General features: G+C 36.4%; 1 protein-coding gene across 1 annotated transcript; it reads right to left on the bottom strand.

Moving 5' to 3' along the window:
• Nucleotides 1-4,221: 4,221 nt before the first annotated feature.
• On the bottom strand, nt 4,222-24,999 carry LOC127078939 (translation factor GUF1 homolog, chloroplastic). The gene is made up of 22 exons (XM_051019350.1): nt 24,544-24,999; nt 24,250-24,426; nt 23,880-23,966; nt 22,615-22,671; nt 22,417-22,482; nt 21,951-22,013; nt 21,542-21,586; nt 21,316-21,416; nt 20,687-20,783; nt 20,028-20,099; nt 18,560-18,714; nt 18,394-18,451; nt 17,834-17,914; nt 17,594-17,680; nt 17,382-17,453; nt 17,123-17,257; nt 16,941-17,014; nt 6,302-6,389; nt 5,377-5,454; nt 5,126-5,201; nt 4,807-4,847; nt 4,222-4,564 (listed from the first exon to the last, which is right to left on the bottom strand). Exons 1-22 carry the CDS (start codon nt 24,808-24,810, stop codon nt 4,469-4,471), a joined length of 2,073 nt encoding a protein of 690 aa, XP_050875307.1. The 5' UTR covers nt 24,811-24,999; the 3' UTR covers nt 4,222-4,468.
• Nucleotides 25,000-25,756: the final 757 nt, after the last annotated feature.

Here is a 25,756-nt window from a genome sequence, read left to right as displayed (position 1 = left end):
TCCACTAGGTAACTCAACTAGTTCCCATGTCTGGTTGGAGATTAAAGACTTCATCTCATCTTTCATTGCAAGCTCCCACTTACTAGCATCTGTGGTCTGACATGCTTCTGCATAGTCTTCAGGCTCACCTCCATCAGTTAGCAACATGTAGTCCATGTATCTCCTATTGGGAACATGAGGCCGAGAAGACCTTCTCAATATAGAAGTTGGAGTACAAGTCTCTGATGTGTCATACTGTTGCTCACTACTTTGTTCAATTGATTCCTCTAATTGAGGATTTTCAATTATAGGACTTTTTGGGATATCATCAACCTCTGCATAAACTGGGTCATTTAATTTTGATTCATTGGTGCTTGTGTTATGCCTATCTTTGTACATAACTCTTTCATTAAAGACCACATCTCTACTGCGGATCATTTTCTTGTTTTCATCATCCCATAGTCGATAGTCAAACTCATCCTCACCATAACCGAGGAAAATGCATTTCTTTGATTTGGGATCAAGCTTATTCCTGCCATGATCACTAATGTGCACATATGCTACACATCCGAAAACTCTAAGATGTGAGAGTTTTACCTCTTTTTCGCTCCATACCTCTTCTGGTATTCTATGCTCCAATGGTACCGATGGACCTCGGTTGATTAAATAAGCTGATGTGTTGATTGCCTCTGCCCAGAACTACTTCGGTAAGCCTGACTGCACACGTAAGCTTCTGGCTCTTTCAGTCAAAGTTCGATTCATACGCTCAGCTACACCATTCTGTTGAGGCGTACATGGCACAGTCCTCTCCATTCTGATTCCGTGCTCATAACATAGATTATTGAACTTGGTGTCTATATATTCACCACCATTGTCAGTTCGGAGCTTTTTGATCTTCAATTCGGTCTCGTTTTCTACCATCGCTTTCCACACCTTGAAAGCCTCAAATACGTCAGACTTATATTTCAGAAAGTATACCCATACCTTTCTGGAATGGTCATCAATAAAAGTCACGAAGTATTTCTTCCCGCCAATAGATGAGACGGTAGTTGGACCCCAAACATCAGAGTGAATAAGCTCAAGCCTTTCCTTCTTTGGGGTTCTCCCATTTGTCTGAAAGCAGACTCGCTTTTGTTTTCCAAGTATACAGTCTTCACACATGTCAATTTCTACTGACCTAAGACCTTGTAGTTTTCCGTTTGAGTGCATGATCTTTATCCCTTTCTCACTCATATGGCCTAGTCTTTGGTGCCATAGATTGGGACTTTCATTTTTCGCAACGGCAATCAAGTGACAAGTTCCCGCTGTCTTGTAAAGAGTACCACTCTTTTTACCGCGAGCAACTGTCATTGCACCCTTTGAAATCTTCCATTGATCACCATGAAAGACTGTTGTGTAGCCTTCACTAGCCAACTGGCCTACTGAGATTAAGTTCTTTGTCGGGTCGGGAATATGTCTTACATTTTTCAATTCCCATTCAGACCCACCTAACTTAATCTTCACTAGACCTTTACCTGCAATCTCACATGATTGCTCATTACCGAGGTTTCTAGAGACATAATTATTAAAGAATTCTTTCTGGGAAGTGGCATGGAAGGATGCTCCAGAGTCTAACACCCAAGACTCTTCCTTATTCTCCAAAGAGCATATCAACGCGTCTTCTCCTCTTGAAGTGGAAGCAACATTTGCTTCATCCTTTACCTCTTGATTCTTTGGTGGGAGTCTACATTGATTTTTGTAAAGCCCTTTCTTTCCACAATTCCAACATTCGATAGTCTTCGAATTATTGAAACTACGATGATTTCTGGATTTGGATCGTCGGTCCTTTGATTTACCACGTCCATATCCACTGGTTGAATTTCTTCCTCTTTCCTCTGTATGTAATACTGAAGAGGATGATGATTCACCCAACTCTCTTCACCTGATCTCTTCACTGAGAACCAGATCACGAACATCATCAAATTTCATCTTTGTACTTCCTGACGAGCTACTCACTGTCGTGACAGTAGCACTCCAACTATCTGGTAAGGAAGACAAAAGTATCAATGCTCGTACTTCATCGTCAAACTCAATTCCAACTGAACTCAATTGGGTTGTTACAATATTGAGTTCATTGATATGTTGTGCAATTGATGTGTCTTCTGTCATCCGAAGTGTAAATAACTATCTCATCAAATGAACTTTATTTGATGCTGAAGGCTTTTCATACATGCTTGAAAGAGCCTTCAAAAGACCAGCGGTTGTCTTCTCCTTCGCAATGTTAAAAGCAACATTTCGAGATAACGACAATCGAATAACGCCAAGTGATTGCCTATCGAGAAGGTTCCACTCATCTTCCTTCATCGAATCTGGCTTCGTTTCCATGAGAGGTTGATGTAGCTTTTTCTGATATAGATAATCTTCAAACTGCATCTTCCAAAAGCTAAAGTCCACACCATCGAACTTTTCAATTTTCATTTTTCTTTCGTCTGCAACCATCACTCCCACTTAAATCTGATTTTCTCAGGATCGTCTCTAAAAATTTCTTTACTAGAAAAAATTAGAAAAATCAACCAACTGGCTCTGATACCAGTTGTTAGGAAACTACGCAAAATTTCCCCATATTATCAGATTTGTGGAAGAACAAATTAACGCGGAAGCACACAAACTTAATGAAAATAAAATATATAAATTCATTAACCTCTCCTCACATGAAAATTTCACAACTCAATTACACTAAAAGAATTTATTGAAATTATGTTCTGATGATTACAAATGAAAGATACAAGGCTTTTATAGCTAATAAAACAAGAAAGATGAATGGTTATTATTTAACATCTCCTTAAAGTTCTCATAACCATTATTGTTTCTTTTTACTATTATTTTTCTTGTTTCTCCTTCATACTCTCTTTATCTCTCTTTTATTTTGACCAACAAAAGAGACTACTAATCATGACCTACATTTTTCCCATGCTCCTCATCCGAGGTCTTCATCTCTCAACGCCTTTTGTGATGTTGACTGGGATTCAGATCTTGATGACAGTAGAAACACCTCAGATGCAATGATCTACTGTAGCACTAATCTCATATTTTGGTCGTCTAAGAAGCAATAAGTAGTAGTCATGCCCAACATAGAGGCTGAGTAAAGGAGCTTAGCTCATGTCACTACAGAACTATTATTGGTTCAAACCCTGTTGACTAAACTCAATGTGTCCTACAACACTCATGCTATTTTATGTGACATTCAATATGTGGTACTTCTGTCTAACAATCCCATTCTCCATGCCAGATAGAAATTGATCTAGTTTTTGTTAGAGAAAATATTTTGGCTAAACAGCTCACTGTGGTACACATTCCAGGGACACGCCAATGGGTTGACATTCTCACTAAAGCTCAAGCTCAAAGTGACTGCTTCACTTATTGAGAAGTCACCTTAAGCTATAGGGAGGATATTTGAGTATATTTTCTATAGCTTGCATAAATAACTCTCAAGTTAGTTATGACAGCACTTAGGCATTTTATCAAACATTGTGTCTACATAACTAACTTCTCAAGCTAGTTACGCTAATTGTTCAGGCAACTGACACCTGTCAGTTTTTAGCTCTAGCCTAAATTGCTACAGTAGGTAAACACTTGACACCTATATGCAAGTGAAGTAACTATTTTACAATCAATTAATAAAAACAATTTTTCAATTTAAAATGATTTCAACTGTAGTTAGTTCAGTTTCAATAATGCGAAACACATCAAAGTATTCTGAAGAGAATTTATAGTTTATCTCAATTACATTTAATATACAATAACTGATGGGAACAAATTGAATTTAAAGGTAATGTGACACACATTTTTAAGTGCAATCTTAGTTAACATCCTATTTATTATAGTGTTGTACTATCTTCACAACAACAATAATTTCTCCAAAAAAACTACATTATCTAGCAAGAGAGCTAGCTTGACTTAGCCATGATATTTTCTGTGTTTGAATTATATTTTTTAATTTTATTAATTTGCCTTCCAATTTCTTGTTGTGGTACTTGAATTAATAAAGGTTAAGTTGTTTTTCAATTCACGGGAGATTCGTCCTACAATCTAAATATATATTTTAATAAATTTATGACCGTAAACACAAATCGACACACCTGGATTGTACAATCCATAAGGATTCTAGTATCTGGAAAGAGTAGAATTGCAAAAGAAAAGCATTTAGAAAACTTTGGATAACATAGGGGAGGAGTAACACTACATACAGATTCATAGACTTCGTCGTTTTAATTGTCATCCAAGTTGTGTATTTATTAGCAGCTTAACACTAACAAGGCCAAATCTTTCAACTACTCTGGGTCAGAGAATCACTATCACCAATCTTTTTTTTGGTCAAAATTATCACCAATCCTATATGCGCTAAGAATCATGGGTAACATTTGGATCATATAATAACCAAAAAATACATTAAATTTTCTCAATGTATTTACAATTTCAGACAATGCTGTAACTTACATGCAAAGCATGATCAGATTACCTCCTTTTCAAGTTTCAAAACCGCCATAAAAGCTTCTTGAGGCACATCAACTTTACCAATTGATTTCATTCTTTTCTTTCCTGCAGCCTGGTTGAAGAAGAAAGCCGTTAGTACTATTCTGGACAATCTAAGGTAAAATTCAGAATGAGAACATAAATTTAGTATTGGCAAGTTAATTTCATATTTCCACTACTTGCCAATGCAACAAAATTCATTTTCTATGTGGCCCAAAACACTATTGAAGAAAAACACACAAATACCAATAACCTATTTCACTGTAAAAGAGAAAAGAAAAAATAGGGTATTAATCAGTTTATACTAGATTGTACCTGTTTCTTAAGCAATTTCTTTTTTCTTGTAATGTCTCCACCTAGAAGAGTATCATCAAACCAAAAATTTGAAAAGAAGCAACCACAGCAATCAGAAGTCCGAACAGGATTAGGAAAGTGAAGTTAAAAGGAACAAGGATATTATACAAAATAAATTACCATTCATATTTACTAAATATCTACCAAGGAGGAAGAAATTTTCTTTTGTAAAAGGGAGAGCCATAGGGACAAGAAAATTTTAGAAACATTGGGAAAAACAAAAAACGTTATGGTTTAAATTATTTATGCAAGGTCCCTAAAGGTTTGCAACTTGGCTTACCGTAGCATTTGGCTAATACATCTTTTCTTATTGCAGATAAAGATTCACTAGCAATCACTTTAGCTCCAATGCATGCCTAAAACAAAGATACCAAGGATATGTATGTTATTGTGGTTAGTTTGATGACTTTAAACAAAATTAAAACAACTCTTCATAACTGAATCAGATGAGAAGAGAGCAAACAGAGGGATATGTATATAAAGCAGAAAAACCATAGACAATGCCCTTCCCACAGAATACTCAATTCTTACTTGAATAGGTATTTTAAACATTTGCCGTGGTATGAGCTCCTTCAACTTTAGAGTCAATGCCCTTCCCACAGAATATGCCTGAAAATACAAGCCTCTACTGATTTACTGACAACTTTGTGATATAAAATAAAAAGCATAATCATGAATATGCATATAAGTTTAACTATAAAGGTACAACTCGTATTCCACGAAGCATCACAAATTTTATTTTGATGAGTGCAGATCCAATGGTTCAACATAAATAGCGACGGATGCTTCCATTAGGATAGAGTACAATTGTAATAATTATAACTTTTAAATATATAAAAACACCAAAAAAAAACAATATTAGAGCTGCAATCTTAACAAGGGTGATTTGTTTATCTTAATTTTACCAACAATAACAAACACTGAAAGGAAAATATATAGAGAAGGAGAAAAGGTGTGTTGCTGAAATAGGTAGCATGTGATAGCAAACTCAGAAACAGAGAGGAGCAGTGAAGTTGGAGGGGAAACAATTTAGAGGAGATTAAACAGTGGGATTTTGTTTATTGAGTGGTTGTTTAATAAGGAAAATTCTAATCCAGGCATTATACTTTACCCGGCAAACAATAAGATCATTGTATCTTTAACTGCTTATAAATTTTGTCCATTCAAATTTACTTCAAAGTATTATTTGTATTCTTTTTCAATGCTGGAATATTTACTTAAAAAATAGATGTTCAGAGTTAAAGAATGCTTTTCCAGAATTTTCTCTCAGATAAAAAATAACAGATCAAATGAATACATTCTATTCCGGTTTTCCAACCTGGTATGAGACATGAGTATATCTCACAGATATGCTGTCAAGTTTTATTTATATTTTGTATAGGCAATTTCCTGAGAGCCAGACATTTTTTATTTACAATCCATATATAGACTAAAGAAAAGAGAACTAGTAAATTACCTTATCTCTGTGCACAATCGTAGCCAATGGCTCCACACATTCACCATTTATCTGTATGTCGAGTTTAGTTAAATCACTTTCTTTGTAACTGAAAATTAAATAACAGAAAGTATTAGAACAATAGGAAGATTCTTTGCGGCCTTCTCAAACTTGACATTATGATTTAATTTAACAAGGGACAAAGATAGCTTTAAGAATGCAAGTACAAGTTTAATGCACTTCAAATTGGAAAACTCCATCTTCAGGTAAAGAGTACAAGGTATAATAAAAAGGTAACATGGTGTGTTAGGAACCCAAGATTTGAATTCCAAAGAAAGAACACTTTATTTAGAAAATAAGATAGAATAGGAGAGAATCTCTTCTCCAAGGGTATAGAGAATACTCTCACTTTACAATATTCAAAAGATCCCCCTCACTATCATTGTATTCTCCTCTCCTATTTATACAAATACTTCTCTAACTAAACAAAAATTTAACTAGCTCCCTAACTGATTCTTCCTATTCTATATCCTAACAATGCACCCCTCCTTAAAATAACCTTATCCTCAAGGTTGCAATCAACTAAAATCTTTTCCGGTTGAATAGTTGGAAGAAAAAAATCATTCCGCAAGATCCCGCTGTTGTGAGCATGCTAAGGGAAGGGGGGAAAATCTAATATGCTCTTTCCAATTCAGGCCATAATTTGCTGATTCCTCTACTTTAATCTGTCTTGCTGTTAGAGATGCACCCATTATCATCTCCCCCAAGCTGAAGTTCTGTTATTGTGGGGCCATTTCCTTTCCACCTTCAACTTTCACCTTGATCACCTCTACCTTTTGTTCATCTATTTTTTCTGCCAGTTTGCAACATTACTTTCCTGTTTATTGATTTTCCAGCACTGTTCCCACTCTCAAATCTGATGTTAACTTTGTTTTACTATTTCACCAAGTGTTTGTCCATCGGCTTTGTCTCCTAATGCTGCTCCCGCTGCCTTAGATGCACTGTTTCACCATCCAAATCCATATCCTCGCAAAGGTTGGTAAATTCATCGTTTGCGCTGCCTCCATCTCCAAGAACACAGACACTCCTTGAAGATCCGGTATGTCGGACCAATTGCTAGGAATCCAGGATTTGTATTCCAAAGAAAGAACATTTTATTTAGGAAATATGATAGAATATGAGAAAACCTCTACTCCAATCATTTTCCCTTCACAATAGAGAATACTTTATTCTCTTTAAAATATTCAAAAGATTCCCCTCTGTTGAAATACAACAGACTAAAAGACATTTGAATAAACCGTGTGTTTTGAAAAGCACTACGGAGACTTTATTATATAGAGAGAGATTATAACTAATTACATGATTTAGTCGATGTGGGACTATTCGATATACAAATATTCATAATACTATATTTACAAATATCAACACTCCCCCTCAAGCTTGAGCATATAAGTCAAATGCACCAAACTTGTTGCATATATAATTAGTTCTGGGACTTCGCAGAGATTTTGTAAACACGTCTGTCAATTGATCATTAGAGTTGACAAAGTTTGTGACGATGTCACCTGATTCGATTTTCTCTCTGACAAATTGACAGTCTATCTCAATATGTTTGGTCCTCTCATGGAAGACTGGATTTGAAGCAATGTATAATGCGGCTTGATTATCACAAATAAGTGTCATTGGTCTTGCTTCTTCAATTTGAAGTTCCTTGAGCAACTGTTTTAACCAAATAAGTTCACATGTTGCCATTGCCATGGCCCTATACTCTGCCTCGGGGCTTGATCTTGCAACTACGTTTTGTTTCTTACTTTTCCAGGATATAAGGTTTCCTCCAACAAGTACACAATACCCATAGGTGGATCTGTTGGCGTTAGCTGTCAACAAGATTTTAGGAATTATAATAGGAATATAGTTATTAATTGTTAATTACCATGATTTGGCTATAATTATTCTGATTTAGTTATAATTAGAAATAGGTTTTCTGTGTATATAAATATAACCTATTCCCTCCTTGTAATATACGATTGAAATAATATGAAAGTTTTATATCAGTTTAACATGGTATCAGCCGCCAGGTCTTAATCCTGACCTACGGTAACACTTCCCATCCTTCTTCCATGGCCGACTCGGATTCAAACTCCGATGAGGTTACCTCGTTTTCCATTCTTGCTGAATTGACGACGAAAATGACGGAAGTTCTGAACCGTGCGTCAGCCCCGTTACAAATTGGCTCTGACCATACGATGGCACCAATTGGCATCAAGTTAGATGGCAACAACTATCCCCTTTGGTCCCAGGTGGTCGAGATGTATATCTCGGGCAAAGACAAACTAGGATATATCAATGGAGATCTCCCGCAACCCCCTCAAACAGATCCTACGTTTCGACGTTGGCGGACTGACAACACGATTGTTAAGGGATGGATAATCAACTCAATGGACTCTTCTCTAATCAGCAACTTTATTCGCTTCTCCACTGCCAAGCTGGTGTGGGATGCAATTGCGACCACGTACTTTGATGGCAGTGACACCTCCCAGGTGTATGACCTTCGGCGACGGGTGACACGTCTTAAACAAACCGGTGGTTCTCTTGAAAAATATTATAACGATCTCCAAGGACTTTGGCGTGAGATAGATTTTCGTCATCCAAATCCGATGACATGTCAAGTTGATATCCAACACTACAATACACTTCTCCAAGAAGAACGAGTGTATGTGGTTTTGGATGGACTTGATGACCGCTTAGATAATATTAGAAGCGATGTTTTACAAATGAAACCGTTTCCAACAGTGGAGCAAGCATATGCACATGTTAGGAGGGAAGCTCTTCGTCAGGCAGTGATGACAGACAACTCCAATGAATTATCTGGAGCAGTTCTTGCATCTAAGGGTCTAAAATTACATAGCAGTAAGATACTTTCTCAATCCAAACATAAAGAACCATCTAATGGCACTAAGTGCTCTCATTGTGGAGGTAACAAACATACTAGCGAGACCTATTTTAAGCTTCATGGATATCCAGACTGGTGGACAGATTTTCAGGCTCGAAAGCGTCGCGATACAACTGATAGCAACCCGGGAAAAGCTGCAGTAGCTACAGTCGAACCCATCTTTCCCTCATTCCAAAATCAAGTTCCCACACCACTGAAGGTAATGTTCTGATTTGCTCTAATCATGATGATGACTCTAATGCATGGATACTTGATTCCGGAGCTACCGATCATATGACGTTCGATGCTGCTGATTTTTCTGAACGTTCAACCCCTCGGCGCTCAAGTATTGCCAACGCAAATGGTGGTTTATCGGCGGTAACAGGGGCTGGAACTGTGATGTTATCACCATCCCTTTCGCTTTCAAATACACTACTTGTTCCCTCTCTATCTCATAAGTTGCTGTCTGTGAGTCAAGTTACAAAAGACTTGAACTGTGTGCTGATTTATCCATTTTTTTGTTTCCTTCAGGATATTCTCACGAAGGAGATCATTGGACGTGGTACTAAGAGGGGGGACTTTACTATATGGAGGATTTTAGTGTAGGCCGAGCGCATCACATGCATTATCCAAGAAACAATAAAATGGAGCAAGTCTTACTTTGGCATCGCCGATTAGGCCATCCTTCGTTTGGCTACCTGAAACATGTGTTCCCAAGCTTATTTTCAGATACATCTTTGTTGAACTTCAAATGTGAAGCTTGTATTTTAGCCAAGAGTCATCGAGTTACTTTTCCATCAAGTATGAATAAAAGTAATGCTCTGTTTGCTTTAATCCATTCTGATGTATGGGGTCCATCCCCAAAATCTTCTATCTCTGGTTATCGGTGGTTTGTGATATTTGTTGATGATTGCACTCGAATGACTTGGATTTATTTGTTGAAACAAAAAAATGAAATGATACACATATTTCAACAACTCCATAAAATGATTCAAACTCAATATTCAAAGAAAATTAAGATCCTTCGCTCTGATAATGGTGGGGAGTTTGTAAATCATCAATTCCATGAGTATTTCAAAAAACACGGACTTATTCACGAAACCACGTGTCCACAAACCCCACAACAAAATGGTGTTGCAGAACGAAAAAATCGCCATATTCTTGAAACTGCCCGTGCTCTTTTACATGGAGCACATGTGCCTCACCACCATTGGACTGACGCTGTTACTACAACAGTATATCTCATCAATCGGATGCCATCGAAGGTCCTTGAATTTAAAACTCCGCTGTAGACCTTGTCCACATTTGTACCGCTGCCTACAATACAAATGCTGCCACCTTGAGTCTTTGGGTGTGTTGCGTTTGTTCACCCACATAAAAACCAACGTACAAAGCTTGATCCGTGTGCCATTCACTGCCTGTTTTTGGGATATGGTGTACACCCGAAAGGGTATCGTTGCTATGACCCTATTACTCGACGCATTTATGTAACTATGGATGTTACATTCTTGGAATTCGACCATTTCTACTCATCTGTATCACCCAATTCTTCTCTTCAGGGGGAGACACCAGAAGAAGAGTCGAATTGGTCGACATTTGACTGGTTCAAAGATATTGATATACCTTCAACTGAAGTTTTTGGTGATTCTTGTCAAACTCAAACAGACCATATGAGTCCTGAAGTTGAAGTATCGGAATTCCCCCCCTCTCCAGTACTCAACGATCCATCTCCTGAGAATTCATTGAGGTAAACTCTCCTATATCTCATAATAATAATAATAATAATAATGGTGATATCTCTGTTAGCTATGAATTACCTCACAGGCATAATCGGGGAAAACCACCGAAGCGTTACTCTCCTGAAGAAGAGGATCATAGATCAAGGTATCCAATTGCTAATTATGTCTCTATGAAGGACCTGTCTGAACCCCTTAAGAAATTTGCAAAGGAGCTGTCTTCATACAGTGTACCTAGCAACGTTGAAGAGGCCATTGAAGACCCTAGATGGGTTCAAGCTATGAATGAAGAAATGGAGGCATTAAACAAGAATGCGACATGGACTCTTGTCCCTTTACCAAAAGGAAAGAAACCAGTAGGGTGTAAGTGGGTTTTCTCTATCAAGTACAAAGCTGATGGGTCTATTGAAAGGTACAAAGCAAGATTAGTGGCTAAAGGCTTTACACAAACATATGGCGTAGACTATCAAGAAACTTTTTCACCTGTTGCCAAGTTGAGCACTGTCAGAGTTCTTTTATCTCTTGCAGTAAATCTGGATTGGCCATTGCATCAATTAGACGTGAAAAATGCATTTCTCCATGGGCACTTGAAAGAAGAAATATATATGGATATCCCTCCGGGATACATGACAAATTATGAGACTAAGGTGGTGTGTAAATTGCAACGCAGTTTGTACGGCTTGAAGCAATCTCCTAGAGCGTGGTTTGGGAGATTGAACCTGGCAATGAAAAAATATGGCTTCCAACAAAGCAACGCAAATCATACGTTGTTTCTGAAACATCGTCAAGGTAAGGTCACAGCTTTGATTGTGTATGTAGATGATATGATTATTACAGGAGATGACTCTGAGGAAATAGCAAAACTTCAAAAACAACTTGCAACCGAATTTGAGATGAAAAATCTAGGTGGGCTCAAATATTTTCTAGGTATTGAAGTTGCTAGGTCGAAGAAAGGCATCTTTTTATCTCAACGAAAATATATCCTAGATCTTTTATCAGAAGTTGGGCTACTAGACTGTAAACCTGTAGATACTCCAATTGTCCAGAACCACCAACTTGGAGAATATCCAGACCAAGTGCCAACAAACAAAGGAAGGTACCAGAGATTGGTTGGCAAACTTATTTACTTATCTCATACACGACCTGATATAGCGTATGCGGTAAGTGTAGTAAGTCAATTTATGCACAACCCGAGTAAAGATCACATGGAAGCGGTAATTCGAATCATGCGGTACTTGAAGTCCTCGCCTGGAAAAGGCTTGATGTTCACAAAGAATAATCATGTACAAGTTGAAGGTTATACAGACGCTGACTGGGCAGGAGATATCACCAACAGAAAATCCACCTCAGGCTATTTTACCTTTGTTGGAGGAAATTTGGTTACATGGAAAAGTAAGAAACAAAATGTTGTAGCATTATCAAGTGCTGAAGCAGAGTTTCGAGGGCTGGCTAAAGGTCTTTATGAGCTTCTTTGGCTTCGAAGATTGTTAATTGAAATTGGCTTTGCTCCGAACAATGCGATGAACCTTTTTTGTGACAACAAGTCTGCAATTGAAATTGCTCATAATCCGGTTCAACATGATCGGACAAAACACGTGGAAATGGATCGACACTTCATTAAGCAAAATTTGGAGACCAAGATAATTCAATTCCCGTTTGTTAAATCTGAAGATCAATTAGCAGATATACTCACAAAAGTTGTATGTAGCAGAGACTTCTACAACGCACTTGACAAGTTGGCCATTCGAGATCTCTATGCACCAACTTGAGGGGGAGTGTTGGCGTTAGCTGTCAACAAGATTTTAGGAACTATAATAGGAATATAGTTATTAATTGTTAATTACCATGATTTGGCTATAATTATTCTGATTTAGTTATAATTAGAAATAGGTTTTTTGTGTATATAAATATAACATATTCCCTCCTTGTAATATACGATTGAAATAATATGAAAGTTTTATATCAGTTTAACAGGATCGTCTATCAATGGGTGACCCTGCCCAATCAGCATCGGAGTATCCAACTATCTGAGTATGTCCTTTATTTTCATACACTAGACCTTTCCCTGGAGCACATTTGATGTATCTCAGAATCCGGATAACAGCATCCATGTGTTCCTGACAAGGGAAGTTTAAGAACTGACTTACCACACTAACTGCAAAAGAAATGTCTGGACTTGTGACTGTGAGATAATTCAACTTTCCAACCAATCTTCTATACCTTCCTGAGTCAGATAGAGGCTCCCCCTGATTGGGTAGTAGTTTGACACCTGAATCCATAGGAGTATCAGCTGGTTTAGCATTCAACAAACCTGTTTCTTCCAAAATATCCATAGCATATTTCCGCTGAGAAATAACCAAACCATCTTTAGATTGGGCTACCTCAATACCCAAGAAATAGCGAAGTTTACCAAGATCTTTTGTCTAAAATTGATTCGAGAGATGTTGCTTTAACGGAAGTATACCCTTCTGGTCACTACCAGTTATGAAAATATCATCTACATACACAATAAGATAAATACACTCTTGGGCTGAGTGACAATAAAAAACAGAATTGTCAGCTTCACTACGGACCATACCAAACTGTTGTACTACAGTGCTAAATCTGTCGAACCAAGCTCTCGGAGATTGCTTAAGACCATAAAGAGACCTATGCAACCTACACACCATATTCGATAACTCCCCCTAAGCAACAAATCCAGGTGGTTGCTCCATATATACTTCCTCTTCAAGATCACCATGTAAAAAAACATTTTTGATGTCAAGTTGATGAAGAGGCCAATGTCGAATGGCTGCAATGGCTAGAAGAAGTCTAACAGATGCCATCTTGCCTACAGGCGAGAAGGTATCACTATAATCCAATCTAAAAATCTAAGTGTATCCTTTGGCTACTAAGCGAGTTTTAAATCGATCAATCTTACCATCTGGACCAACCTTCACTGTATAAAGCCAACGACAACCTACTAAAGATTTCCCATGGGGTAGAGGATCCAGTTCCCAGGTACCACTGCTTTGAAGAGCACACATTTCATCAATCATTGCTTGCCTCCACTCAGGGTGAGATAATGCTTCACCTGGAGTTTTAGGAATAGAAACAGAAGACAAACAAGTATACTACAAAAGGGAAAGACGATGATAACATAAATCAATATAATGTGGAGAAGGATTTCGTGTTTGACGTATACCTTTTCGAAGGGTAATCGGAAGATCGGACTCAGGTTGCAGGATCAGATCCGGTGATGGCGGAGGCGTCGGAGGAGAGTCTTCAATGACCTCAGGGACATGTATGACCTCAGGGACAGGTATGACTTCAGGGACAGGGACGACAGGCATTGGGTGACGACACTGATATGTTTGAAGTGGTCGAGAAGTGGGTGGGTCAGGAGCCCTAGGCTGATGGGGGATAATGGTAGGCGGGACATTAATAACTGCTGGAAAAGGTGTGGAAGTACTTTCTTGAATGGGTTCTGGAGTTACGTGACTGGACTCGAAATATGGAACCGACTCGAAGAAGGTAACATCGGCCGATACTAGGTATCGTTGTAGAGTATGTGAATAACAACGATAACCTTTTTGGAATCGATGATAACCAAGAGAGACACACTTTAGAGATCGAGCTGAGAGTTTATCAAGACCAGGAGAGAAATTGTGTACAAAACATGTGGGCCCGAAGACTCGGGGAGGAATTGGGTGAAGTGGGGAATTGGGAAAAAGGATTGAATGAGGGATTTTATTGTTAAGGACAAATGAAGGCATGCGATTTATAAGGTAACATGCCGTTAGCACAGCATCCCCCCAAAACCGAAGTGGAACATTACCATGGAGAAGTAGGGTCCGAGTGGTTTCTACAAGATGCCGATTTTTGCGTTCGGCTACCCCATTTTGTTGAGGTGTGTGAGGGCAAGATGTTTGATGCAGAATACCATTGTGTGGCATAAAATTATGAAATTGTTGGGATAAATATTCACGAGCATTGTCACTTCTTAAGGTACGGATAGACACACCGAATTGAGTTCTTATTTCTTGATAGAATTGTTCAAAAATAGAAAATAATTCAGATTTATTCTTCATTAAAAATAACCACGTGCAACGTGAAAAATCATCAATAAAGGTGACAAAATCCCTAAACTCAAGAGTAGAGACAGTACACGAGGGACCCCAAACATCGGTGTGAACTAAAGGAAAAGGGGACGAAGCCCGTTTATTGACTCGACTGGAAAACTGACCACGAGTGTGTTTCCCTAGCTAACACAACTCATAATGTAAATTAGATACCTTCGATAAATTTTGCACCAACTTATGTAGTTTGAAAAGACAGGGATGACCTAACTGAGCATGGATAGTGAGTGGAGAATCTTTGGCTGAGCATGTTTGAGATGACACTGAGAGGTAATAAAGGCCTTGAGACTCACATCCGACACCAATCGTCCGTCCCGAACTCCGATCCTACAGGGTAACATTATTGTTAGTGAAGGTGACACTACAATCAAGAAGAACGAGTTAAACGACTGACTGAAATTAAATTAAATGGACAATTAGGTACATAGAGGACAGAAGTAACCGAGAGAGAAAGTAGAATTTGAACAATACCAATCATTTCAGATCGGGTTTGAGAACCATTGGCAGAAGTTATAGTAGGTAAGAAACCGGATGTAGAGAGAGAAGAGAAAAGATTTTTATTACCGGTAACATGATCAGACGCACCAGAATCAAGGATCCAAGATCCAAGAGAAGATGATTGAGAGAACAAGCAGATGAATTACCAGTGTGTGCTACCGAAGCAGTAGAATCTAAGTTCTGATAATTCTAATACCACCTAAGAAAACCATCGTAGTTTGGCGTAAAATTATGAGGAGTACAAATATCAACACCCTCTATCATTGTATTCCCCTATTCATACAAATGCATCTCTAACTAAACAAATAACTAACTTACTTCCTAACTAAATCTCTATATTCTATATCCTAACATGGTCCTACATAGTAAAGGCCATCTGAAATAAAATACTCCACAAACAAGTGACATACAAGATGGTATAGTATTTATTGAATATGAATTAAGAGCAGAAAATTTCAAACTTAAGTTATAAAGAGAAGTTTTGGAATCAAGGGTTCAGTTACAGTAAGGAGTATATAGTATGCCACTATGCAAGTCAAGTAAGACACAGTTAGTAACGTTTTGGAGGTGAAAACTGGGATCACGTCATACCAAAGGTTGCATGGTTTAGAGACTCATGGGGATGTCTAACATTGTACTGAAGTTGGATGGATAAAATGGACAAATGTTGTACAATTTGTGGTCACAGTCACAGCTTCAATTGATAGTGAATGTTGTGAAATTAAGTGTTAATGACATGAGCAGAAAAGTTAGTATGGTAGTATAGATGAGAATAAATGGCGATCTGGTCATGTTGAAAAAAAACAAAAGAGGCTCCAGTGAGAAAAATGAATAAAATAGAAAATACTATACAGCTAGAGGAAGACAACAGGAACACTAGGAGAAACCATTAAAATGAAGCCTTGTCTTTAATATATTTACAAAAAGTTTGGATTTTTGATATAACTCAATGATGTCAAATGATCCATCAAGGCAAACATCAACAATTGGATAAAAGCTTGTTGTTGCATAATGGCACAACTCACGATCGAATGTCAATAGTGGCATCCATCAAGTAATTTATAAACAGAATCTTTGATTTCCTATTTAAAGTGTCATTATAAGTATAGTTGCAGCTGTTGCCCACATATTCCTGGATTGATATCTTCCCCTGCTACCACTTGAATCTTCGAATATTTTGGAATTGCTAGAGAAATTTTCTTAACCCCAGTCCATTCCTACCTCTCATTATCAAGATCATTATTTTAGCACTAATTTACAATCCCTAAACTATAGGTATTTCCTATTTAATTATTTATGAAAACTACTTTAATTAGACCAATCAGGGACTCTACAATTGCCAACACTCAATAAACTATGCTTCCAGATATAATTACCCGATAACGGTATACTCCATACTAGCGTATCCCTTACTTCTTGACTTTAACTGGTCAAAGAAATCACCAACCATCTGCAAGTTTGATACTCAAGGAGATTCAGATACATGGAAGCCCAACTTAGTCAAACAGAGGCATATGATTTAACGGGTAAACCCACAAGAACTAATGCAAACAATTACCTCAGCCAATGGTAATTCATAGGTGAGCGATGCCCTAATTTCAGTGATAAATTTCATTTCTTTGAACTGCCCTCTTCTTTCTTGAGCCAGTTCCATAAGAGGACCAATATAGTCCTTCGGCGTAAGCATCTCAATCTGCATACATGAATTGCAGGTATAAGTGTGTGCACACACAATACTTATAAATTAATATGTTTAACCTTAACTGTTTCAATTTTTGAAAAAATGAACAATAAACTCCACAATTGCAAGAAATAACCTTAACAACTGGCTCCTCGATTGATTTTCTTTTACCAGGCTCGGGAAGTAAAGATGGATTTGAGCATTCAACCTTCAAGCATTATGTGATTTGGACAAAATGACAGTCAATATTTCACAATTGAAAAATATAAAGGAGATTCAATTTTAATGAATCGTTTGTAAAAACAAAGTATTACATAGAAAGGGAGATTAGGAATGAGAAGAAATTACAGTATCACCATTAATACAGGTTACTCTGTATACAACACTTGGGGCGGTAGTTATCAGGCTCAAATTGTATTCTCTCTCAAGTCTCTCCTGTAACATGAAGTGCTTGAAAATATAAGACCAGGGTTTTGAAGTTAATCAGAACTTTCAACCTTATATCTAAGTACTAAGCAATATAAGAACATTCAAGCATTTCCTATGAAAGCCAAAGAGTAGATACTTCATACTTCAATACAATCAAACCTGAACAATTTCCATGTGGAGAAGTCCCAGAAACCCACATCTAAAACCAAATCCCATAGCACTTGAGGTCTCAGGTTCAAACTGAAAAGCAGAAAAGAAAATATACTCTTCAAATAATTAAAATAACAATCCTACCAAATCCAGCTTCACGGCAACAAAATTGGATATTTAGGGCGGAAAGTTGTGAGATTACAAAATTGAGATAGATAAAATTACATTATGAGTTACAATATATCAAGGGAAACCATACATTCAGATCGTACATGGTAAAATTTAAGTTAACTTTATGCCTAGCAGATTTGAGATGAACGATTCTTCCACAAAAGAATCCTAATTCAAAAGTGCAGCAGAATAATTTACTTAATATCAAGTCAAACAACATAAAGAAAAGGTGAATTGATAGTTAAATCTATTCTAGCTAAAACAAGAACTATAATGATAAAGAGAATGTTACAACGGAAAGATGATAGTATATATAGAAAAATGCCAATTATGTCCACTTTCCAATAGCCTAAAACAAAAGATGCACTATTTTCCAGCATATCGGTATATAAGGCCACCTTTAGTGCAGCATCATTGAGTTGAAGCTTCTCAAGTGCATCTCGTAGATCAGGAAATCTGGTAACAGAACAAAAAGAGTTATTATTAACTCCAGTCACATTAATGAGAAACAATACAACTCTCTGGTTCAACAAAGAAAAACAAATGCAAATAAGAAATCAATACTCGTCAGCATCAACGGGAAACAGGCCACAGAACACCATAGGAGTAGCTTCCTCATATCCAGGAAGTGAACTGTCCGCCTTTTTTAAATGGTGCGTGATTGTGTCACCCACTCTGGCATCAGCTACTGTTCTTATTGATGCGGATAGATAGCCCACCTATTAGATCACAACACGAGATATCAATATTCTGAATGAATTAAAATTTCTTCTTTTATATTTCGATACAAAATTAACAGCAACAAAAGAGTCATTTCAACATTGAACAAAATTGTGAAGCCATAAAACATGCATAGACAAAGACAAACATATTCGAGAGAAACAATACATCAGTGTCACATATTATCGCTCATAATATTTGTTATGTCAACTTAAATGTCGTTTATCTGTTATCTGTTTTCATGCCTCACATGGCACAAGCAATGGAAAAGGAGGAGGAGATAGTTGAAACAAAAGTACTATACAATAACAACAACAGCCACTAGTTCTGTTTTCCCACAAGGTGAGTGACTTCATGGATCAATCAATGCTACAAAGTCGTGTCATGTATTAGATCCAAAGGGCCGCGATAGACATTTACTACTAAATCTCAGTGATTTAGCATATGGCTTTCTTCATCTCAGCAGTTGTACTATACTCGATCGACTAACCCTCATCATTGTTGCAACTATAGGTCTTTACACACATACATGCATCTCTTCAATACTAAGTTTACTTACTTGTTGGCTTTTTACTACCTATTATTATTTTTCATACAACATTGTAGTTCTTATTATCGTTCGAAACATTCTTCATTTCATTCACCATGCTTGTTTCCTATGGTTTATTTCCCCACTTTGTATGGATGGCCCAGGGCACGTCAAATAAGAGAATAGTTGTACAATATGTTCTCCAGTTTTCACTTCTATGTCACAATTTGTGTATCTATTGCTAAACTTGCATCCTCTATATTTTATCTTGCTTCTATTTGTGCAGGAATCATGTTTCCAATATTTGACTCCATACCTTTGGCTTTTCATTTATTTCTTTTCCGGACTTTTATATTTTTCATTTTTCATTTTTTCCCCTCTTGACTTTTTATTTATTGACCTCATAATCTCATTCAACAATTTTGTGAGCCATCTTATGTCTTTTGATCTAGACTGTTTCATACTTCAATAGATATATTATTTGATTCAACTTCCTCGCCATTACTCATTCTCTTTAATGTATTTTTACCTTAGATTCTTTAGTTCTTTGGTAGTAGAAGTAATTTGGATCTCCGTCTCTAGCATTAAGGTTGTTTGAGTTCAAATGATACCCATGATTTTCATTAAAAAGTTTATGAAAATAACTCTTTCATCTTTCCTTGATATCTTGTTCCATGACTATTACTTTTACCCCATCATCTTTACAGAACCAAAAACAGTAGTAAATACTATAGGCAATATGAAATTGTCCATCAAAACAATCATTTTGAAGTATTACTTTACCTCACCAGCAAACAACTCTTCAGCTTGAAGTTGATTGGGGGACAAAACCCCAATTTCATCGGCAAAATAATCCTGTAGTTAAAAAATAAAAAGTATGACCGGTGAGAGAGAGAAATATTGTTTCGTATTTATCATCTCTAGAGGACATATTTCAACCCTACAAAACCGATTTGTAGGGTCAGGATTACCCCCACTTATAAATACATATTCATGCCATATATTGTCCAATGTGAAACTCTTAACACACTCCCTGACGTCCATGACAGGACATCTGGAGCGTGAAAATAAATGGTGGGTGACCCGATAGAGGAAACCTAATAGCAGATGGCCCACCGGATCTTGAACCAGGCTCTGATACCATGTTAAGAAATGTGGTTGGGTCTAACTCAACCCTACAAAACCAGTTTGTAGTGTGAGGATTACCCCCACTTATAAACACATGTTCATGTCATATATTATTATTATCTGATGCGAGACTCTTAACAAAAATAAAAAATGAAAAGAAATAAAAAATAATAATAATTCAAAAAATTGAGACTGAAAATCAATTAAACTGAGTGAAGTTTTAAATATAAAAAAAATATATGAGTACAAAAATAAATTTTAATTAATCTTTGGTAGAAGAGGAAAGGGGGCATAAAATAAGAAAGGTACTTTACCTTACCACTGGCCATAAAAGTAACTCTGTCACCTTTCTTTATAGTGCCATCTACAACTCGAAAGTATACAATAACACCTCTATATGGATCATAGTAACTGCACTAAGATTAAAAGAAACAATTTATATGAGAAACTGAAGGATAAATAGCACTTGTAAATGAATATTAGCTGACACAAAATGCAAAGGAGGTTAAAGCAACCACACAAACCAGAGGAATAATATTTCATGCATGTAAAATACTCAGGATCTATGTGTGTGTCTGTGTGTGTAGTAATTGTATGGAAGCTATCTGCATACAATGAAACAAAAGATCCTTGAACTTACAATAACCTACGAGGAACAAAACTTTAACGCAACATAATAAATTAAACAAAAGTATGGAACTATGGGTAGAACCTCAGAAACGGAAGTGAAACCCTTGGACTTAAATAAGTCAACCAATTATAGTTGAAGTGTCCATATGACAATTTATTGATCAAGGAGCTTACCAAAATTAGTTCACAGTATCAGTGTCATCCAAATCTCAAATAAGGGTCAATGTGAATTCATAGTATACTGGCAACATGCTGTCTTCGTTTCATCAACAAATCGGTTGGTTTAATAAAATTTACAAAATTTAAAGAGTACCTATCAAATATTAAAGCCCTCAATGGCCTTTTTGATGTATCAGCGGGTGGGGGAACTTTTGCAACAATTTCATTGAGAATCTCCATTATACCTATTCCTTCCTACAAAAGAAGTAATTTCATTGTTTACAAGCAATATATGTATATGCAGTATCCTAATCAGAATTCTATATAACTTAAAGTAGTAAACAAGACAAAAAAAAGTACATAAAAGAACAAAAACCAACCTTTGCAGAGCAGAGAATGGCGTTGCTACAATCTAGACCTATAACCTTCAAGAAATCAATTCAACTTAGAAATTTTCTTGTGAATATATCAGCATGATTCAAGAATTCATGGATTAAGGATAAAGTAATAGGCAATGCTTATGCAAGACAGCCCTAGTTAACATACTCTCAAATTTAAAATCACCTGATATGTAAACTATAACCACTCCAATTACTATGAACGAAACTAGGAACTGTAAGACTTTAGAATGTTAAACAAATAATTGGTTTAAATTTGCTTCAGTCAAATAACAAATAAATCATGGCATCATAAGATAGCAGACTTAAACTTAGAATCGTAGAGTATCTCCCCTTGAAACAGAAAGGTTAAGAGTATAATAACATCAAGGGTCTAGTTGGAAAAAGAAACCTCTTCAATCTCCTTGATAACTCGATCTGGTTCGGCACCCGGAAGATCTATTTTGTTCAAAACCTGTTACAGAATTTCTGGCATTACTATTAAATATGGGTGCATTCGTACACACTTACAACATTTCATAAATTTATAACTTCAGAAAAGTGAGTGAAACAAAGAGACAAAACCATCTGCAATTTGGAAAGGAAAAATTCCTCGGCGCCACAACTTTGTGGCAATAGAAGAACACAACTGTTTTGTGTCACTGATTGACAGATGGTCTCATATCAATTGCACATAACAGGAATTTTTGTGGGTATGCATGACGGTGAGAAACTGGTCTTTTTAACAAAAAAAAAATACATTTGAGTTTATGAGTTGAAAACAATCATTGGTAAGGAATAATGAGTCTCTGAGTATATGAAAATAAAAACTAAAGAAAAGAAAAGCTAAGAGCAGAATACTTAAACAGAAAACTTACAGGGATAATTTCTAAGTTGTTAGCCAAGGCTAAATAAACATTAGCGAGTGTTTGCGCTTCAACCCCCTGTTATTTGGAAGCAAATTTTCATGACAAAGCACAAATCAGCTCACAGTGAGAATACCACCATCACATCATAGAGCTTTTTATTTATAAATCTAGAAAGGAAACAAGAAAATTAAAACCATGGAGCTTCACCTGAGAAGCATCTACTACAAGGAGAGCACCCTCACATGCAGCAAGTGATCGAGAAACCTAGCCATAGAATAGTCAAATCATACTATTAACTTGATAATGTTCTGATGGGTTATTACCAACCAAAATAAGAAGAAAAAGTGTCCCTGGTGGGGGATGAATTTGTATAATTAATCACATGTAATACAAGAACTCGATCAAATAATCTGACACGGTGAAATGGCCATATCTGGAACAGAATCGTACATTGAGGCTTTAGAGTGTGGTTTTGAATGGTCGCTTGCTATGTGACAAATCTGGAACAGAATATGAAGGAACGCAAGGAGCGCTTGGAGACACGAAAACAATTACAAGCCTTGGCTGAAACAGTATACAAAAATTTTCTGTCCACAAATCTAAACGAGACCGTAGAGGAAGTGTATCACAAAGGGCATAACAGGACAATGCTTCCATTTGATTTTAGAAACCGAAAAGAAAGGTGTAGGAAATAGAAAATTTTCAGATTTTGAAGCCACTTGTGAACTGGTTGCAACCATCAATGGAGCAATTTCCTTCATTAACCTTGAGGGCAAGGTGATTCTTTTGGGGGGGAGCACTGATAGACTTCTTATTATGGGTAGTTATTTTTATTGATGAGCAGTTTTGGGTAGTATTTTTATTGATGTCAGTTATGTGTGGAAGTTATGGGTTATGTGTGTTTCTGTTTTAAAATAAATAGAGAAAGGAAAAGAGAAACAAATGATGGTATAGTTATTGAATGATTTTGGGTGGGAGAGACCAAGCTCTCTAATTCTTGGAGGGAGAGACCAAGACTCTCAAATTTCTTAGATTAGTTTATGTGTATATTATGTATTCTCAATAGTGTTTGTAATCATGTGTCTGTTGTAAACATATTCTGCCATAAATAAAAGTTAGTTTCTACCATTAATTTGTATTTTGGTACGGATTTCTATCATACTTTTCCATAATGTTTTCTCGAGGTTCAAATAGAATGCCATCCAAATTGTCACCTTTTCTCTGCTTTTAGTTTCCATCACATAGAACAATTTATTTAAACAAAAATGATGTTCACCTATAAATTCCTGAAATTACAACTAGACATTATAGAAAAGAGGCTCTAGTTTTTCTTTCCAAGTCCATATGTGTTATATGATTATATCTGATCATGGCACCAGAGTTGGAAAAAAGGAAGAATGAAACAGAGACAAGCTGATGCAATACTATAAAACAGTAAAGAAAATAAGAGTATAATTACTACATTCACATACCTCGTACGAGAAGTCAACATGTCCTGGAGTATCTATTAAATTTAAGCAATATGGTTTATTTTCAAACACATAGCGCATTCGAGCTGCCTGCCATGATCAAAATTATGTTAAATACCATCCCCATAAAAAAATTCTTTGGTTAAGCAGATAAATGTTGCCCGCTTGCCATCCATTAATATGTAAATAAGAAAAATGTAAATACTAAAAAACATTCCCAGAGTATTTGAAAAACATATTTTCCAAAATACAATAAAAAAATCCATCTCTCTTATAATATTTATTACATCAAAGCAGTGGATAAGCTTTGAATGAATATGAGTATCTAAATATTCTACCAACGCGATTAAGATAAGAAAACAAAAACATGAACCTGAAGCTTAATAGTGATGCCTCTTTCCCTCTCCAAATCCATGTTATCAAGAAACTGTTCCTTCATCTCTCGCTGAGGAACGGTACCAGTAACCTGAAGCAATTTATCGGCTAACGTGGATTTCCCATGGTCAATATGAGCAATGATGGAGAAGTTTCTTATATTAGACACCGGCACCTTAACAGAAAAAACCGTTAGTTAGTTAGTTGGTTATTAATTACAGTTATTCAGTTTCAGTTATTTGGTTTCGAATTTCAAACAAGTGATAGGGGAAGGGTAAATTGGGAAATAAACCTTAGAGAGACGATCCTGGCCGTCTCTAGCGGTGGAGTCAGAGTCGGAGTCGGAGAGTGTATCGGTGGTGGCAACGCGGCAGAAGACGGAGGAGTTGCGGTGGTGAAAGGAGGAGGCATTGGAAGAGCGGAAAGAAAAGCGAGGTTTGGATGAGTGGAATCTAGTGGCGGTTGTTGTTGTTCGTTGAGAATGGAGTAAAAGCTTTTGGCGTTGCAATTCAGTTTTAACGGATAAGAATAGAGACCCGCCACAAATTTCTGTGGCCATTGAAATTGTGACTCTGCTACTCTACCAGACCATGGTGAAGATGTAATGCAACACAATCCTTCACTTCATTTCAGTGATTGTGGCGCCATGGCATCCACTTACTTCAGATTGGATTGGGCCGAGTAGGCACTTTGAAATTTGAATTTGGTCTTACTCTAATTATCTGCTATTGACACCCGCGCGTTTGCTAATAATGGATCTATGAATATGGATGTGTTTGTTTTTGGATTCAAATTTTATTTCCAAGGAAAGGAATATGAGAGGTTCATATTCTCATAATTGTTTCAAATTTTATTAAATTATATTTGGATATTTTTTATTTTTGAAAATATAATTTATTTGTTATTTTTATTTTCATGCAAAAGGGTGAGATTCTCTAAATTATTTTATTTTTATTTATGAGATTATAAATGGTTACTCATAGAAATAAAAGATAACCATTTATAATCTCTCACTCTAAATTATTTTAACTCTTTTATATTTTTTTAAAATTAAATTAAATATATTTTATAAATATTCCAAGAAACTTAAATTACTTCCCAAACACATGAATGGAAATTAAATTCATGATATTAATGTTCCAAGGAATAATTTGTGTGGTTAGAATTCCACTTTAATTTGATTGTCGCGGATTTAAACATGCATCTCTCTATCTATTTGCAATCGATTGTTCTTGGGTCTACTAACTAACTTATACTCGCATACAAAAATATAAATTTCTCATTTTTGTTATTATAATACTCTCTTTGTTTTTATTATGACAACCTTTTAGAATTCTATATTTCAATCTCTTCGTTAAAACATTTCACTCATACATACCTTATGTTCAAGGGGATGTGTGCATTTAGTCTTCTTCCTAAAGCATCTTATCTATATTGGTTTAATGCTTGAAAAACTGTGTACATTTCAATATTTCACATAAAAGCATTTGGGTCGGACCCGAATT

This window comes from Lathyrus oleraceus, chromosome 5, assembly GCF_024323335.1.
Source record: "Lathyrus oleraceus cultivar Zhongwan6 chromosome 5, CAAS_Psat_ZW6_1.0, whole genome shotgun sequence".
Taxonomy (NCBI): domain Eukaryota; kingdom Viridiplantae; phylum Streptophyta; class Magnoliopsida; order Fabales; family Fabaceae; genus Lathyrus; species Lathyrus oleraceus.
This window is presented reverse-complemented; position numbering and strand designations above follow the sequence as displayed.